Source organism: Plecotus auritus (assembly GCF_963455305.1).
Source record: "Plecotus auritus genome assembly, chromosome: 9".
NCBI lineage: Eukaryota > Metazoa > Chordata > Mammalia > Chiroptera > Vespertilionidae > Plecotus > Plecotus auritus.
In genome coordinates, this window is record NC_137783.1 from 19,820,599 (window position 1) to 19,839,633 (window position 19,035).

Consider the following 19,035-nt stretch of genomic DNA (forward strand, 5'->3'; position numbering starts at 1 on the left):
TAATCGACAGCTTAGGTGTATTTGGACAAAGTGATTTGCCCTCCCAACCAACTTTCAGGTGACAGTGTCCATCAGCTGTGCTTGTTCAAATACTAAATGCTCTAAGCTCCAGCTCTCCACTGACTTTCAGGCCAAGCCCAGTCCCCCTTCAAATCAGAAATGAGACTCAAATGCATCAAAGATGCTTTATAACCACAATACTTTGTTTCCTAGAGTATTTTCCTCTGCAAACAGGTATTTCCCAATGAAACAAAACACCAATGAAATGCAAATAGGTGTTAATTCTGTGCCTGGATAAAAACTAAGAATTTCAATCAATTACTTATACATCTCCAAATCACCAGATACTTGACAGTTTATCGACTACATTTATTAGATGACTGATTAAAGGTTTTGGTTTTCATCCATATGTTTGGGAGTTAACCTGTTCATCAGCAAGTGCTCATGGTTTTCCAAGAGACATAAGTGAACAGTAAAGAGGAAAAAACACACAACAGAATAAAACAGACTAAAGAGGACAGGGTAGCAGCTATTCGACAAAACTAGTCAAGCAGACTCCATTCTGGGAATGGGTTGCTGCCTTGGAGATCCATTAGGACACGGATCCAGCTCACAAGAGACTCGTGTGCTTAAAGACCTTTAAAAACCTTATAAGGCTGTATCCTTGACTGTTTACGGAATTGGACCCAATCAGATCCCAGCACGACGGAGCTGATGGATCAGTCCCAGCATCTGGTATAGACAGCCCACGACTGACACGGCTTCATCCCTACTGTCTTCAATTCACATAAACATGTAGGCACTCTGCTGCCTACATGCCTGTGCACTTAGTGTCTCTACGTATCAACAGTCCAAGCTGCAGATTTTGCAAAGCTGGGCGTAAATCTGGTTTGTGACTTTGTACAGGTACCTCTATTTGTGATTTAGTGCTGTGCCTTTTATCATCTCTCCTACTTCCATTTTCTTTCCCTCTCTACTTTTTAATGCTATTTACAGCTTCCTTAGCCATAGAGCAGCACAGCGATCCTTCAGTGTCTCTACTGATATACCCAAATGATTTTCCTTACCCAGGTTTTCTCTCCACTAGACTTAATTTATGTTTTAGTAAATAGGACCTTTAGATCGCTCCATTCAATAGTATTCAGGGTTATCACTTTTATCAAAGGGACTGTGGCACTAAAGGATCTTTGCAAGGGACATTTGTTTATTCTTGTGAGAGACTGGTTCTCCCTCTGTGCAAGAAGGCTGTGTGCGTGTGGGCGTGCATGCACAGCGTTCTCAGTTTGTGCCACTATGCTCCATTGCCCTGTGTCAATGCCACTTGGCACTGGCAGGAAGAGCCCGGTGAAACCATAATATGGACAGAAGCTGACCCTCAAACTGCTGGAGGTAAGTCCAGGCCCCGGGCCCTCCCTGCTGATGACCATTCAGTTCTTTTAGGACCAGGCCCATTATATCTGGCCTGGCTGCTTCCTCCAATATCTCTTCCTCCCATGCTCACCCTTCATCCCAGAGCTGCAGAGGAAACTGTGATGACATTGTTCACAAGCGAGGTTTTGGGGGTTTATTCTCCCAGAAGTGTGACTTGGAGTATAGGAAACCACGACAATGCCTCCCTATATTTCTGGGTCATCTATTGCCTTGTTTTTTCTTCTTCTCAATTCTTTCCACTCTATTTGACCTTGAACTCTGGCCTCTCCCTTCACACTGGAATGTGTCCCAAGGGGTACAGCACCTCCAAAGAAGCAGTCACCTGGCCTGACAAGGCTGGAGACCAGTAGCCAGAGGGGCTAGCCCATCACTCAACTCCTCGAAATAAATCCCATTGTATTTGCATTTTAATTTTCCACATAAACAAAGGCCCAGAGTACTCGCTTGGGCAGCATCACTGGATGAATTTAATTAGAAATGAAAAGTTTATAGGACCCTCTTTAATGCGATTAATGCTCAGTTAACATTTATCACATTCGTATGCTGGAATCGCCTTTTATAAGCAGCCACTGTCCATGAAATGAATTTCTCTCAACTTTTTTTGCACCCACCCTGGGAGGTCATCTCCTAAGTAGTCTGTGCTGCCCTCCAGGCTGTCTCCTGGAGCCAGGAATTAGCTGGTCCTCAGAGCCAAGTTCAGGGGAAGTGAGAACAAGGAAAGAGGTGCATGCATAAGCTCAGGGTGGGAGGACAGGGGGCATAAGAGTGAGATGAACACTATTTCTAAGAGGAGCTGGACCTGAACCAAGGTAGTACCTTCTGCAAACAGTTGAGTGCTCTGCCCAGCAGACTAGCTTAAAGGCTTCAGAATCTCTTCAATAATAACAATAATTCAATAATAATAATAATAATCCTCTTCCTAATATACACACCCAATGTATTTCTGTGAACAAAAATCAGGTTTCTGCTAAGGTTGGTAAGTATCAATTATACCTGGCTCTCATTTCTCTTCTCCTGTCTTCGGCCATCTCTCTTCTACCCTTTTTCCCTGTCTTGTCCGTTATACTGTTCCTTCCAGTCCCATGGTGACTGGGGAAAGAACCAAGGTCTCCACCCCGGGAAATACTTCCTTTTCTCTGGCTCTTCCAGAGGCCAGACAGCTACAGTCAATGGGCAGGCCGCCTGCCCTGGTGTCAGCTCCTTAGGGAGGCAGAGCGGAGTGGGGGAACATGAAACCTCTATTGGTCCCCAGAGGAATGATGGCCTTCCCTATCTTATCAAATTCTCTTCAATCTTCAATTAGAGTCTACTGAGATTGGCCTCCTAACCCAAACCAGCTAATCAGAGTGATGATGAGGAGGACAGAGAGGAAGGAAAACATACAGGATGGGGGGAGGGAAAGGAGGTATCCTCACTGCAGATGATAAAAAGTGATAAATAGCTTGGTCTTTGTCCCCACCTACATGCACACTCCCTTTGAGGATCTCAGCAAACACAAACAAGTAGTTGCTACCTGTTTTCCTAGTAGCGTGTTACACACACCACCCTGGCATCACACACAACTCCACACCCTCGCCTCTAGCACAATAAATGCATTTGTACATACTCATAGACTAAACGTATCAGGATCCTCTGTGTACCTGACAGAACCCCCACTCATCAACCCAGGAGGACAACTACCATCCATTCAACCCCACACTCCCCCAATCACATTTACTAACCCCCAAACAGCAGGCCGACCAAGTGATGGCCAAGACTTTCGTCCTGGGACCAAACAACCCCTTCAACTGGAAACCCTCTGAATAGTGAGCCATTAGCTCACTATTCAGGACAGACTGTTCAACAGGACTGACTCCTTTTAAAAGCTCCCTGTAATGCCAGGGCCATTTAGATGGCTTCCCCAGGCACAAATGCCATGCTCAGCTAGATACCAGGAGCCCACACACTCTTTCCAAAACAGAGCTACGCAGAGGCCTCCAACACAGTCACCAACTTCTCCTGGTATGATACACAAGGCAGACACCATCTTGTCCTCTTGAATTAGTTTGAGAGGTCACAGGATAAGGGGCTCTCCTCCCTGACCATCTCTGTGACCTGTTAAGCTGGATACTGTCACATGAGGCTCCAGACTTCCTTCAGCTTCCTTCATCAGCCCAGCAAAGACCCTGGGGCCCTGAGGAAGCAGCAGGACCAGGGAAAGCTGCTCCAGTGCTCAGATTTGCTCACTCTAGGGCCTCTGTTGATCTCCCTTCCTGCTCTCCTCCCCTCTGAACCCTTCCTCTTTCTTGACCTTATGGAGCCTACAAGGTGGGTACAGTTTCCTTTTCAGCCTGTTGCCCAGTCTCACAGACTTTCTCCTCCTTCCAGGAGCTGCCAAGAGCTGCCAGGAGCTGCCAGGAACTGTCGGTCATGTCCTCTGGCTTCCTCTGTTCCTGGATGGCTGCAGAGGGAACTCACTGCAGACAGACGCTCAGGCAGAGCTGACGGCAGGCAGAGGAGGAAGTCCAGAGCAAAGTGGCCAGAGGCTCCTGGGTGCAAGGGGCTCTAATGTGGAACACCCATGAGGCCAGGACCTCCCTTCCTCTTGGCCTCTCTCCCACCCACCCTCCTTCCAGGGACCAGGCTGGAGCATCGCACTGCAGCAGCCCCACAGCCCCTACCGGCCTGCCCTGCAGTGTGCTGCCCGATGCAGGCAGCCATGAGCTCCAGGTCTTGTGACTTTGCCCTCCCATGCCACTTCCTTTGCTCTGCCTGCTTTCTCCTCCAGGGCTGGCCTCCTCTTTCCTCCTTTACCACCTCTGAGCCTCCTCAGTTCCCTTCAACCTGGCCAACCAGCCACCCAGAGCTCTGGCTCCCGCCCACCACCTCCAAGACCTGGCAGGGCTACCAGAGGCCCTTGGCTCAGATGCACATATCTAGCTCTCCTTTTTAAGCTTCTGTCACTCCCTGCTCTGCACTGTCACCATACCCTCCATTCCCAAACACGCCTGTCCAGGCTGAGCCAGGTCCGAGACCTCTCCCTTTTCCCTCTCAGCTTCATCTCCTCTTCCAGTCCTCAGTCTTACTTTTGTCCATCCCTTCCCATCTATACCTTGCCCTCTTCTTCCCCAGTTAGAGAGATTACACACCCTTCCTCGCCTCCCTTCCTCAGGGGCTCTGGACTAAGGAACTCAGGAAATGGCACATTTCCCCGCACCTGTACTGAGGTTACTGCTCTGGTCTGAAGCAGCAAGATATGTCCAGTTCCACAGACCAGGGGCTGCAGACCGCTGGCCCATGAACAGAACCAGGCCTGGCGATGTGTTTTATTTGGCCAGCACAAAGTTTTAAAAAAAATAAATCTCTGCCTCTAGACTGGGCCTGGGCACTCCAGCTTCCGTTTGTCCAACTCTCACCACCTCTGTTTCATTTTCTGTGGCCCTTCCCACTGACCTTTCCTGCCATGGGCCCTGGAGGCATTTGCGCTCCTGACCCCTACAGCCACACGGCATCTCCATCACTGCCCTCCACTACCACATTTCTTGCCAATCTGCACTTTGGGGCACTACTTTACTCGCCCCATATCCCTAGAATAGACCTGACCTCTCTAGAATGCCAAGGACTCTTCGTTTCTCTCTCACTCACACACACACACACACACACACACACACACACACACACACACGAGAAATACAAAATATCTCCTTATCATATTAGCTCTTAAAACCCAAAAGAAAGAGTCCAATGGATTTTTGAGGATGAGCTACAAGAAGAACCTGGCTCTCCTGTCTCCCTCCCTCCCTCCTTGAGAGTTTCCAGGTCTACATGGGGCCTTGCTCCTTCTCCTCCAGTGCTGGGTCATTCTCCTCTTGTTTCTCACACTCCCAAAGGCTCCCCCATGCACAGCCTTCCCCAGGAGGCCCCAGGCATCTGCCTCTGCCATTACGCCCCACCTGGTCTCCAAGGCTTCTCCAGTCACAGCTTTGCATTTCTCACACATAGTTTCTCCTTATTTCCCTGGCACGTGGATTACTGGGGAAGGGTTCAGAGGCTGGAATTGGGACCTGGCCCTTGGGAGAGCTCTGCCAATGACTGTGTCCCAGTGCTGCTGCCATGCCTGCTGCTGGAGCCCCTACAGCCTTGGTGGGTCACTGCACCGCACCTTTGCAGGAAGGGGACCCACCGGGAAGAACATCTGTTGGCTGCTTACTCAGTTGGTCCCTACCTAGTCCTGCCAACTGGACTGGGACTCAAGTGTCTAAGTGAAGATGGACAGCTGATCACACAGCTCTCCATCACAAGGGTGGCATCACTGTAGCAAATCCCCTCTTAATGGAGGCTAGCTGGACTATGGAGTGTTACAGCGCAAAACAAAGGAAAATTTGGCCCCAATTTGCCCCAATTCTATAATGAAGAATCTTTGGCCCAGCCCTATAATCACCCGGTGGCCCTATGACTGCCTCCCTAGTTGACCTGATAGGCCCACGGACCCAAGGACAAGGTGTCCAGCCTTTATGACTGAGGGTCACATCCAATGGGCCTTCTTCCTTTTCCTCCTCTTTGCCTCAGAACCCTTTCACCAAAGAGCAGATACCGGTTGGTGTACGCACCCCATCCCCCTTCAAGAGATCAACCTCTATGCCTAGAAACCATTATGAATACATTCAAAAGGCACCTTTACAGCACCAAAACAAATAACCTGTCAACAGGAGGAAACATCTCAACCCTGTAGTTGACTGGTAGACAGATAAAGCCAAGGTGATTTAAGTTCCCACGTGTTTAATATTTAACTAGCTATTTGTGCATTGGTTGTGAGACACTGTTTCCCACTCCTCAGATCTGTCAGGGTCCCTTCTCTCTCCTCTAGACTCACCTACATAACTGGATGAGCTGCACTGTCCATAGCTGTAACTGCTTCCCCTGCAAGGATCTCAACTCTGGACATCTGGTGTAAACAGGAAGGAAGGAGGTACAGGCCAGATTAGCACCCTTTACTACATTCTTTTAAAGAACAGGAAGAGCCTAGCTGGCATGGCTCAGTGGTTGAACATTGACCTATGAACCGGGAGACCATGGGTTCAATTCCTGGTCAGGGCACATGCGTGGGTTGTGGGCTCAATACCCAGTGTAGGGCATGCAGGAGGCAGCCAATCAATGATTCTCTCTCATCACTGATATTTCTCTCTCTCTCTCTCTCTTCCCTCTGGAGTCAATAAAAATATATTTAAAAAAATAAAGAACAGGAAGTGAAAATAATTCTTTCCAGTATTCTCAGTTTCCTTTTACTATAAGAACTCAAACTTCCAACTCTAGATAGCAATGAAGAGTGCCTAAGGACAGGCCTGAGCAGTAAGAGGCAAAGTTGCAGCATAGCTAGAATTTAAAATCTAGGAAGCTGGGAGCAGACAATAGTGCCCCTGGCTTAAGGTGTTCCTTTATCAGTCCTGCTGAGAAGACTGAGAAGCAGGACTTATATTCCATGTGAGCTCATAAGAAACTGACTCTTCAGAGTACAAGCTCTTGGTGCTGGTGGGTGGATGGGTTGATTTATCTTCTGTACCAGTTACTACTATCACTACTCTTTCTCTGGAAGCTGTACCTAGTCCACAAGCACGTATCATCACATAAACAACCATGTGATCCCCTGTGTATAAGAACAAGCCCCTTCCCCAACTGTTCCCTTCCACCCCAACTTCCAACAGTGCCTTTCATTTCCTGATCTACTTTGCACAATAATCTTCCCCTTGTGCCAATATACTCACAAAGCCAATGCTCTCCCCTGCCACACCCCACTCTCTCCCCAATACTCCTGCACCCTGTTTCCTTTCTACGGAGGCTGCTCCTGCCTGGCCCCATCTCCACTTGGCTAATTCCCCCTGTGGCCCCTGTATTGAACTGTTGTGTTGTCCATTTCCCTGTGACAGGGCTCTGGTTACAGAGTTATTGATTGGTTTTCATGCAGACAGATGGGCCCTTCCCGAGCTCCCATCGAAATCCCTGCATGTATGGGCTGATTGTTGCCTCTGAGAGTGTAGGATTGCACTGGAGACCACCCTCTATGCAACCTCCATGGCCCAGGCTGTGGACGGTAATAAATGGAAGCAGCCTGAGCGATAATAAAAGTAATTGAATGGGTTACCTGTGCAGACACAAGATTTATGCCTCTTCATTTTGATGTGATTGTTTTATTGAGTTCTCAGAATAGTTGGGACACTATTTATTTATTTATTTATTTAGGGGTTTCCCTTTCTTTTCTTCTTTGCATCACCCTCCAAAATCCACTTGGAGCTTTCACAACCTTTCCTGTCTGCCTCTTTCAAGAGTTGCCAGCTGAGGTAAGAACTCAGGGCAACCAGCCATTGCTCTCACCTGAAAGTCACTTTGTGGCCTGAACGCCCACTCTGAGCCAGCCACCAGGGAAACAGACCAATATGACTGCTGGCCAAGAAGTCTGAAATAACTAAGAGAACAAAAATGGCTTTTTAGAAGGACAATGCCAGTTCATTTTAAGGAATAAGAAGACAATAGTCATGACTGTAACATGTGATACTCTAATGATGGGTGATCTCAGCAACAGGAGACCCTCTCTGGAGAGGGTCAGGTGAGCCAGGCTTCTCAGACAGAAACTGACATGTATGCTTGCTATTTGTGACCCAGTCTGGTAGGCCAGGGGCCAAGAAGGCAAGTTCTCTGTCCTTATTTTTCTCATTCCTTTGTGGGAAGGTCTTCTTCTTAGCCCATCAACTTGCCTTGGCTCTTTGCCATGAGACCAACAACCCTGACCACCAAACAGCTGCAAGGGTATGAAGATGTGGCAGGAAAAGCTGCACCTCTTGCCTGGCTTCGTGCCAAACAAGGTCCAAGAGTCAAACGTGCAATGTTCTAGAAACCTGAGTTTCAGAGAGAAAGACACAAACCCTAGCCCTGAGCATGTCCTCAGCATTCCCTTGGCTAGGATGAGTGGCCCCCGGCTTATTTAGAATGGTCTCTGAATGGACAGCTGGTAGACCACTGTCACCCCACTGCCAGAGCTCTGATGAAGACCTGTGAATGATATAGCACCGGGTCTATAGCCTTCTTGAAGCCAGTGTTGCCCCTGCTAAGAGAATGAATGTATTCACTTAGGGCCAAACAGGCTAAGACAGAGTGTGGGTAGCAGGTGATCAGTGAAAAAATGGACCCTGGAAGAGTCCATTCCAAAGACCTAGGGCCATGGTCGGCAAACTGCGGCTCGCGAGCCACATGCAGCTCTTTGGCCCCTTGAGTGTGGCTCTTCCACAAAATACCACGGCCTGGGCGAGTCTATTTTGAAGAAGTGGCATTAGAAGAAGTTTAAAAAATTTGGCTCTCAAAAGAAATTTCAATCATTGTACTGTTGATATTTGGCTCTGTTGACTAATGAGTTCGCCGACCACTGACCTAGGGGCAGGAGTGCCCTGGTCTCAAAGAGTGTTGGGCTGAAAAAGTTAGGAGAGTGATGGCCTCCTTGTCAACTCATTCTAAGAGATTGCCCTCAGGGGATCTTCAGACTCTACTTGGAGTTTGTGCCTGTTCTTTCAAAGGAGCTGTAGTATTCTTTGCCTAGAGCAACAGCCAAGCCAGAAGGCTTTGGTGCATAATCAGGAAAATCCTTCCTGCCTAGTCAATTGTGATGTAACTAGGTGACTTTTTCCCCTTTCAGCGGCATGGATCTCCCTCCATCTCTTCCGCTCTCCAGGCCACTTCCCACCCCAGGTTTTAATCTCAAGTCACCTGCTTATAAACACCCACCCTCTACAGTGGCAGTATACAAGCTGAAGAACTGGCAACTCCATGCTCAGTGATCAGTCACCCAATATTGAGAACGATTCAGATGCTAAGAAATGATTCACATACTAAACAATTCATCAACTCTCCAGAATTTTGACAGTGATTTCTGGGGGTGGAGGTGGGGGCCGGGGTAAGAGGCCTCCTTGACCTTCTCCATTGGCTAAGAGAAGTATTTCTATGAGGACTTGCCAATGGAGAACGTGGGTTGGCTGTCCAAATTTTTATCACGACAGGATCAGAGAAAGTCAGAACCATTTTTGAAAGCATGAGAAGCAATTTAGTTTATAACCATAACAGCATATTTCAACTGCGGCGACAGCATCTGCTTTGAGGAAAAGAATATGAAAAACCTTACGATTTGGCTCAGGTGGGTGAGCATGTGTGGACTTCCTTTCTTGCCAACCACGGGCACATACACACCCTTACTCATAATGGTTATAAAGTACCCAACACATGTTGGCATCTCACCAACAGCAAAGCTCTCAACTCAAGCATTACCTGTTCCCCAAGACACTGCACTTTCTGCACAGGGGGAAATCTCCAGGCTCTTTCCATAGAGACTGAGAATTGACAAAGGTCCTGACATCACCAGACCAGCAGAAACACCTGACTTTCTCAGGCTTTAGGGTGAAACAACACATCTCAGATAACTTTTTCCCCTTCAGAACAAAGCACCTACAGGGCTGAAGATGCATCCCTCCAGCCCCTACTCAGCAGCACACTGGGAAGCTCCCAGAATTCTTTCCAAAATATTAATCATGATAGGCTTCTGTCCCAAAACAAAATCGAGAATATCCCTCACAGCTCCTTGTTGACAAAGCAAGTGGGAAACCTAACTGCAGACCCAGAGCTTCCCCGTTCCTCTCCTCCCACTCTGTCTCCATCTACAGCAACACCTGCCCACAGGTGGCTATTTCTCCACACCCAAAGGCAGCCTCCATGCCCCTCAGATGATAGGGCTCCATACTAACAGATTCTGCAGCTGTCAGAGCTGTCAAGCCGAGGCTGTTCTTTCTCACACTCTCATTTCAACCAAGACTCACTTCTCTGCTTTCTCCCAATTCTGACAGATGCACCTTAAGGCCTTTGGGGCTTGATCTTAGGGTCACCTGTCCCCTGTTTTCCATGGCTCTTCAGGATGAGAGCATGCCCAAACTTTTACCTAAGCCAGCTTCCAAAAACATCTTAGTCAGTGAGGAGTGTATTTTGGGGTGAGGGGGCAAGATAAGGGGTGCTGCCCCCATGACTGCCTTGATTGCTCCAATCCTCTGCCCATCAAGGGAAGCAAACCGCCTTAACCTTATGTTTTTGGATTCCTCAAAAGCAAATCCTATCGCGGCATTTCTCTCTAATGTTCTCCAGAACACCAGCACCCAGACCCAGCACCACTGCTCCTCAGCAGGGCTACTCTCCTCTCAAGACCCCAGTTCCAACTCACTCCAAGGACCAGCAACCAGCCAAGAGACTAAATGTCCAGATGGCTTGGAAAACAATGCTTTGTCTCCTTTCCTTCCCTAGCCACTACTCCTGCCTCAGCCCCAGCCTTCTCCTCTGGCTTTTAAATGCAAAAGACTCATTCCTCTCTGGAACCACCCAGCATCTTTCTCCAGCTTCTTCGGAAGGTGTCTGACTGTCAAACTGCTATGCTTTCAATACCTAGCTGAGCCAGGCCCAGGGAGCTTGAGGGTTTTCGGAGGGTGTATAATTAGCTGATCAGTATTATGTTACCCTGTTCATAACTGAATAACCATTTTAATACAGATGGCACACACTGGGATAATTTCTGGGGTCGCCTTGCAGTACGTTACAGCATGAGTGTGGCAGAGGGAATCTTCTTTAGCCAAGGTACATTCTACCAGCTAATTTTACCTGCTGTTTTCAGGATGATTTGGGATAATTCCATATCATTTACAAATTATTTTTAAAAACCACCTTGATATGTGATGCCAGTTTCTAAATTATTAGATAGTCCCTTTATTACCCTGAAAACAAGCCTATGAAAAGTGCAAAGAATAAGAAGGGTATGAAACCCTTAACCCTCATCTCATCTGGGGATTTGCCTTAAAATGGGGGGCATGGGTTGAAAGGCTGGCCAAGGTCATCTGGAACATGGACAGGGTCTCTGTTAATGCCAGGTTGTACAGTTCTGTGATGTTGAAGCCATCCTATGTCCAACTACTGCTTATGTGTGCCGTACCCACCACAGATAGACACATTTGCACACTAGCTGGGTGCACATACATGGATTGAGTATGCACATGCTAGAGTGGGTTGGAGATTGGGAGACTAACTAACTTCTGCTATTATATGTCAAGCTGATTTGAGCCTGTGTCATACCCATGTACCTGAGCCCGTCAACAGTGCACTCTTAGGCCTGGATGCAGGCACTCCAGGTGGTTAGAGGCATCTCCTCAGGTTCAGCCTCAGAATCCAGAGTTCTCCCTCCCTGACTGATCTCCCACTCCTTGTCCACCTTCTCTAGTCCCTGCCAATTGCTGGCGAGTGGTTGGCATCTGCTCCGAAGGCCTGGACACTCCTGCTTGTAGGCCGTGAAGCTGGCTAGCAAGGCCTGGGCTCCGGAGAGGCAAGCTTTGTGGGAGTTGGCAGGGAGGATGGGGGAGCCAGGACAGGCTGCTGTCCCTGGGGAAGGGAGTATGCCTTTAGAAAGGGAAGTCTGTTTGGAGGCGATGAATAGACACTGGTCATTTTAAAGGCTTTGGCTGTGGCCTGTGATTGTCTCTAGATACCGAGGCGAGTAATCTTGGAGTCTTAATTACCACAAACACTTGGATTCATTTCCAGGACGCCAGCGGGAGAAGCCTGGCAGGGAATACTCAGCCCTAAGCTGGAGACAGCTCAGTCTGTCTGTCTATCTCTCTGCCTCCTAGGTCCCCTCTCTCAGCCCAAAATACTTTGGGGCTGGGAGGAGGGAGAAAGGGCAGAGGCTGAAGAAAGAACCAAGATCCCAAGATGGAGTGCTGGGGTGCACTGGTGGGCAGGAGGTGGGAGCTGGAGTCCTGCTCTGCAGCCCAGGGTGGCTTGCTCACCTGTTGATGGAAGAGACGCTGGGCACTGTGTCATTGTCGCAGATGCCCTCGGCCAGCAGCCGGTCGCGGATTTCCCAGGCGAACATAGTTGGGTTCTGTCGCTTGTATTCAGCAATCTTATCCACCACTTTGGGCGTTGCCACTTTGGGCTTGGAACCGCCTATCACTCCAGGCTTGATGCTGCCAGTCTCGTAGTACCTGCGCCGGGAAGGCCGGCGGGTCAGCGAGAATCAGCAGTGGCAGGGGCAGGGGGGCTGTAGGTTCCAGAGACGCTGAGCCACTCTCCTGCCCAGAGCAGCCGGCACAGGGGAAAAGGCCCAGCATGGCTGAGAGGGCGCTTGGCTAGGGTGGCGGACTCAACGGAGGATGAGAGGGTGGGCAAGGGGACACTCCCTCCAGTGAGGGAGCCCGAATAGTGAAAGTCCAACCTTTCATTTGGGAAGAGCTTCCAGGCCCCCAAGGCAGACCAGGGCTAAGGCACCATCTCCAGCCCTTTCCCACCTAGAGCGAGCCCCTGTGGGAACCAAGACCCTCCTTCCACTTCCCCAAGGCTTATTTTTCTCCTCTTGGGGGTCCGTTTTCCCTCCTCCCCCTATTCCTCCAGTCCCCCAGTCCATATAACTCTGCTAGAAGAGGCATCCCGGTCCCCCTTCTTGAAGATGGGAATCAGGTTGCCTCCCCTCCAGGACCCTGGAGCGGGGCAGGCGCTGGATGACCCTGCTCCACCCTCGCTCCTGGGGCTGCAGCCACCACCTGAGCGCCTTCTCCAAAAGGGCAGCTCTCCAGATCTCCCCAGTGGGGCATTTCCCTCTCCCGCTGGCATCCTCAACTTTTAGCCAAGTCCCCGGACTGGAGACCCAGGGCCGATGGGGGAAGGAGGCAGGGTGTCTCCCTGGGGCAGCTCCGAGGCCCTCACCTGCCCAGGATTTTGCTGACACAGCCGTGGCTGACCCGCAGCTGCCGGGAGATGTCGCAGGGCCGCACACCTTGGTGGGCTAGCTCCACGATGCGCTGCCTCACCACGTCGGGCAGGGGCCGGCCGTTCACAAACACCCCCCCAAGCTGGTTCACACCCCCGTGCCCTGCTGGGGAGAGACAAGAAAAAACACAACACCCCACATACAGCAGGGACCGGCCATTAGTCAGGGTCCTCGGCCCAGGAATTGTGAAAGGAGCAGGCAGGGCAGAGGGGCATGTTCCCGGAGCCTCGGGAGAATGGGGGCCGCAAGACCACAACACGGGGGATTGGGGATTGGAACCTGCGGGCTGGTAGAGATGCGGAGGTGCAGATGTTCGCTGGGTGGAGGGCTGGGAAAGAACCGGCTCAGAGACCAGTGAGACACAAGGGAGAAAGCAAGCGAAGGAATGGAGATGCAGGGCAAGAGACAGGAGGGGAGAAGGGGAAACACAGCAGAGGGGGAAATCATGCCGGCAGGAAAGAATGTAGAAGGAAGGAAGGGCCGGACAGAGGACAGAACCTGCGTGGAGTGGGATCCCCGCCTGAGCCGCAGGCAAGATGGAGTGGTCCGTGTGTGCGGGGCGATGTGCTTGGAGGCAGGTGCTTTTGGAGGTCTAAGTCCCGGTGACTCTCTACATAAGGGCTCTGAACACAGGGACATCCCTAAGTCCCTGACACTCCCCTTTTGCTCTTTACCTTTTCCCTAGTATTTATTTTTAATCGGATTGGAGTTTTCCTACCTCTTTCTCTGTGTTTTTGTTTTCTGTTGTTCTTTTTAATCGAGTTTTCCTTTCCTTTATTTTTTCTATCCTCTCGTCTCCCTACTGTCTAAAGTTCAAAGAAAGCCAGGTGGAGGAGTGAAGGCTGAAGAGGCAGGGGCCGAGTTGGCCGTGCTCAGACAGGGAGGCAGCGGTGAGCGGCGTGTCCGGGAAGTGGCCCGGGAGAGCGCAGGCTGCTATGGCTCGGCCGCGGCCGCTGCACCAGGCTCGGGGCCCACCGCCTTGCCCTGGTCGCCCGGTACAGGTCGCCCCGGCGAGCTGAGGGCTCACGGAGAACCCTGCGCAGCCAGCCTGGGCCAGTTCGCATCCTTCTGACCTCTCAGACCTGGCAGCCCACCGGACACCGCGCAGCAGGGCGGTCGCTTGCCTGGCAAGGAGGGCGCTGACTCTCCAACCAAACTCCTGCTCGGGCTGCCAACCGCGGAGCCCAGGTGGTTTCCGGATGCCAGGCCCGAGGGCGCTGACCGCCGGCTTCCCCTTCTCCCTGGCCTAACGCGGTCTAGAAATCCTGCGCTCAGAGCGATCCAGCCGCAGCCGCGTGACTGATCAATCCAGCCCAGAGACTTCTAGCGGCCGGCTGGGCCGGACCCTGCGGTCAACCTGCCGCCCCTGCCGGACTAGCCTCAGGCGACTTTCTTTCGGAGAAAGCGGGGACGTCTGCGTCCCGCTCGGTTCTTTCCCGGCCCCTTCTGGGGGGATCCAGAGCTCCGGCGCAGAACCCCTGGGGAGAGGTCTCCGATCTGGAGGCTGGGGGAGGCCGGGACCTCTTATTTCACCCTCTCATCTCCGCTGGTCTCCCTGCCTCTAGCCCCACTCCTCACCCCTCCCCGCCCTCCAAACCTCAACCATCAATAATTTAGGCCCCGGGAGAACTCGCGTTACCGGTCTGAAAAGGCGGCAGCTGCGGGCAGATTAAAGATGAATAATTCAGCCTTCCCGGGCTCTGGGCCCGGCCCCTCATCCCCAATCTAAGGGGTGGGAATGGAAGGGGACCCGGCGGGAGTCCAGGTCCGGGGTCGGAGCCGGCGCTGAGTCGGGCCTGGAATGCGCCACCGCCACCGGCGCCGGCTCCGGCTGCGGCTGCTTGCGGGCCAGTCCGCCGCCCGCGCCGCCGCCGTCTCTCCCTTCCTTCGATCACCTTCAGCTCGCCTTGCTCCCCTTCAGGTTTCAAAGTGGCCCCCCGTGGGCGGCCGGGATTCGGCGGGTCCCCTCGGAACGGCCAGAGAGGAGAACGGGAGCAGAGGCAGCGGCGAGGAGCGGGCGGGCGGGCTGGGCGAAGCCCGCGTGCAGACCCGGCTTCACTCCCTTAGGAAAGCAGCCTGGATTTCTGGCTTGGCTCGCGGAGACCCGCCGCAGCTCAAGGCTCCTGGCTCGGATTTCCTGTGCTTGGATATTATTTAGGAAAATGTATTTTATCCAAGGGGTATTTTTTAAAGCTCCCCCCGCCCCCTGTAATGCTAAATGTGTGCTTAGAGAAAAACTCAGCTCTTCCTCTGGGCTCTCTTATTCAAAACATCTATCAAGCTAGTTCTAAAAAGTTTCCCTGTGAAAAGTTACAAATCATCCTTAATTATTAATCTACAAGGAGATGTTTTTATTTAGGATCCATTTATCTTTTTAAAAAGCCTGGAAAAATCTCTGAATTGTTTTCCAAGCTAAAGACACATGACATGAATTAAATTCAAATTTAATTAAAATCATTCCCTTTTCTTATTTTTTTTGTTGTTTCTTTGCTCCTCGCCTCTTTTTTGGTCACATTCTTTCTGTTTTCTCTTTTATTCGCTTGCCCATGTTTTGATTTCGCTCTCCTTTCTCCTCCACTTTGGCATTTGCCTTCCTTTTGTTCTTTCCCCCATATTTTCTCCCTCTTTGCCTACACGCTGGCCAGGTCACTGGCTGAACCGTCCTCACCAGGGAGTGTGAGGTGGTCAGGAGCCCCCAGAACTAGAAGCAGAACCTTGCTCTGCCCAGGTGCCTCCTGGAAGGCTCCTCTATTACGGCTCTTACGGACTTCAGTTTCTCTTTGGAACCTGTCTTTGTTTTTGGAGCATCTCCCGGGGTGGGGCGGAGAAAGATGACCCCACATCCTGCCAGTCTCAGACTCCCAACTCAAGGAGAAGAGAAGGGGAAAGAGAGAGGTGGGAGACAGGAAAGAAAAGGAAGTATTTCAAACCAGCCCATAAGCAGCCTTGGCTGGGCTGGCAACACGGAGATACTGGGAGCTGAGGGTCAGAAGGGGGCACCCCACCCCCATATTCTTCTGCCTGATTGTCCTGACACTGAGGCTGCGGATGCTCCAAGTCTCATCCTGGACAACCACATTGTGAGTGGGAGAAAGGTAGAGATGAGGGAGGAGAGGGAGGAAGAGGCAGAAGATAGAGAAAACCCAAACCCTGAAAACAGCCCGCCCATTAGTCCCCCAGCCCAGGGTAGGAGGGTGGCTAGGGAACTGGGTTTCTGGTGTGGATGGGGTGTAGACCCACGACTTCACAAGGAGCAGGTGGAAGAAAGGAAGGAAGGAAGGAAGGAAGGAAGGAAGGAAGGAAGGAAGGAAGGAAGGAAGGAATAAGGAAGGAAGGAAGGAAGGAAGGAAGGAAGGAAGGAAGGAAGGAAGGTAGGCGGCGGGCACCGGGGAAAGTAGGAAGGCAGGCAGAGGGAGAAGTCTGGGTGACAGGAGGCAGAAGGAGAGAAACGGAAGGCTTTAGAAACACTGGGAAATGAGAGAGGAAGAACGAAAGGGGAGACTGGGAGAAGCCCGTGTGGCCTCCAGGATGAGACATGAGCACCAGAGGCCAGGGCCGCGCCAGGATGGAACCAGGTTGGGGCGGGGAGCCCCGAGCTGAGTGGGACAGAAGCCGGGCGCCGGTACTCACGGTGCATCGCCGAGAAGGGGTCCGCTTTGCAGTGCATATCCATGGGGAGGCAGAGGAGCGGGAGGAGCGCGGCTGCCGCCGCCGTTTCGCCTCTCAAACTCAACTTCAGGACTTGAGGAGAAAAGGGGGGATGGTTGGGGGTGGGGGTGAGCGGGCGCCCAGCTGCGGCGGGGCGCACGGGGGCGGGGGACGCCGCGCTGGTCTCCCCGCGGGGACTCCTCCCTGGCCGGCTGGAACTGGCAACCGCAGTGGCCGCAACTTCCCACCGTCGGGGCTGGTGGGTCAGCAGAACGGCCCCGAGGCGGCGGGCCGGGCCGAGGGGATTTGGGGGCGCATGGCGCGCGCGGCCGCTGCGGCCAGGGCTGAAGCTGGGAGGGGGAGGCGGCTCGCTCAGTTCCCCTGGAACCCGGTCATCCGAGAGGTAGCAGTCGGAGAGGGCGAGAAGTTGGGGTGGCCTGAGGGCGCCGGGTGGGGAGTCGGGCCGCGCCAAGTGCCGGTGAGTTGGAGAAGTTGGCAGAGAAGTAGCAATCCTCGGGATGTCCGAGCGGGCGCCTTCGGGAGGGGAGAGCGCGAGCTGGGCCCCCGCCCCCGGAAAAGGCCGGCGCACGCCGAGGCGGCCGAAGGACCGGGCGGGAGGGAAGGAGCCGAGTGGCGCCGGCAGCTCTAGGCTGGCCCCAGGTGGGTTGCGGCTGCGAGAAGACTCGGCCAGAGACTGGAGCCCGGGCTCCCGGTGTGTCTCTCTCTAAAAGCTGCAAAGTCCCCTCCAGACCCCCTCCCCCTCCCCGCGCTGGGAGATGGATGACTTGTCAGACAAAGGCAATAGATTCCACCACTCTGTGATTCGCTAGCGCCGGAGCCTCGAGCTTCGGCGAGGAGGGCCCCGCGCCTGTCACTCCGGTGCCGGCAAGGGGAGGGCAGGAGAGGGGGAAACGGGAGGAAGGAGGGAGCAGCGGGCGAAGGAAGATGGAGGGAGGGAAGCGGGCCAGGGGGAGGGGGAAGGGGAGCCCGGGATTAAAACTACGCTGAGAAACGAAACTCGCCGATAAGATAAACGTTAGATAAGGATAAAGAGCGGCCAGTGTAATGAATATTCAGGCATCCACAGAGAGCCACGGAGTGCTCGGAAGCCTGGCTGCAAGTCCCAACTCACCCAGCCCTGCCATCCGCCGGCCAGTGCCCGCGTGGGCCGCGCCGCCCCGAGCCGGGTCCGCATCCCTAATCTTAACCCCCCTACTCTCCGCTCTGAGTTCCCTTCCGTTCCTTCCTGGTTCTTCCTTCCTCTCTCTGGTCCTTCCCTTTCGCCTTTCCCTCCTGAGGTACCTCCCCACCCACGCATCCCCCAATTCTCATTCCGGGGCAAAGTGCCCGGCACTTAGTCCGCTCGCATCCCACGCGCGGCTGCGCGTAGGGCTTCCCTCATCACCTTGCCCGTGGGGTCTGGGCACCCAGAGCGCTTGGTTTAGAATCGAGGTGGACACCTAAGACAAGGACCCGCCTGCTTCAGCGGGACCCAACGGACCGTGGGAGAGCCGGGGACTCGGCTCCTGGAACCTGGGGTGACCCATAAGGAGGGCTTGGGGAGGGAGACCGTGCGGGGCTACCGGTCGCTGGCGGCAGAGAACGCAGGAGACCAAAGCTTGCTCTCCCCGGCTGGGGAGAAGAGGCTGCGAACAAGGTTGAGCGCCGCCCGCTGCCAGATCCGCGGATCCGGAGCTAGCACAGGGGGCGCATCGCGCTCGGCCGGGCCGCTCCTGCCGGAGCCGCCGGCCCAGCCACCGCAGCCCTCGTCCGCACTTGCTCCCTCGCTCGCTCGGGTCCGCTCGCTTGCACGCACCAGGCAGGAGAAGCCCTTTGTCTCCTAACTGGTTAAGTACAGAATATCCAGGAGATCTTTATGAAATATTTTCCCTCGTCTCATAAATCATCTTGGCACTTCAGCTGATGTTTTAACTCTCTCTCCCTCCTTCACTCCCTCCCCCCGCTTCCCTGGGTCTGTGAAAGGGCGGCTCAGGGAAGCCCGCGCTGCGCTCCAGCCTCCCGGACTCAGGGCTCCTCTGGCCCCTGCCTGCAGACTGGCTGTCCCGCTGGCAGGCGGAGCCCAGGCGGCCGCTAACAGAAGGGCTACACTCACCCGTCTCAGCCAGGAGGAAACGCCTACT

General features: G+C 52.9%; 1 protein-coding gene across 4 annotated transcripts in view; it reads right to left on the minus strand.

Annotated features, from left to right (window-relative positions):
• Positions 1-19,035, minus strand: part of PAX2 (paired box 2) — a 90,018-nt gene that overhangs the window by 62,433 nt on the left and 8,550 nt on the right. For 2 of the 4 annotated variants that reach the window (XM_080643235.1, XM_080643232.1), the window contains exons 2-4: positions 16,877-16,987; positions 13,183-13,348; positions 12,267-12,464 (exon numbers count right to left, since the gene is read on the minus strand). In XM_080643235.1, the coding sequence (XP_080499361.1) occupies positions 12,267-12,464; positions 13,183-13,348; positions 16,877-16,987 (475 nt within the window). Of the gene's footprint in view, positions 1-12,266; positions 12,465-13,182; positions 13,352-16,876; positions 16,988-18,026; positions 18,195-19,035 lie in introns of those variants that run through there. The other 2 variants (XM_080643233.1, XM_080643234.1) reach the window with 2 other exon arrangements.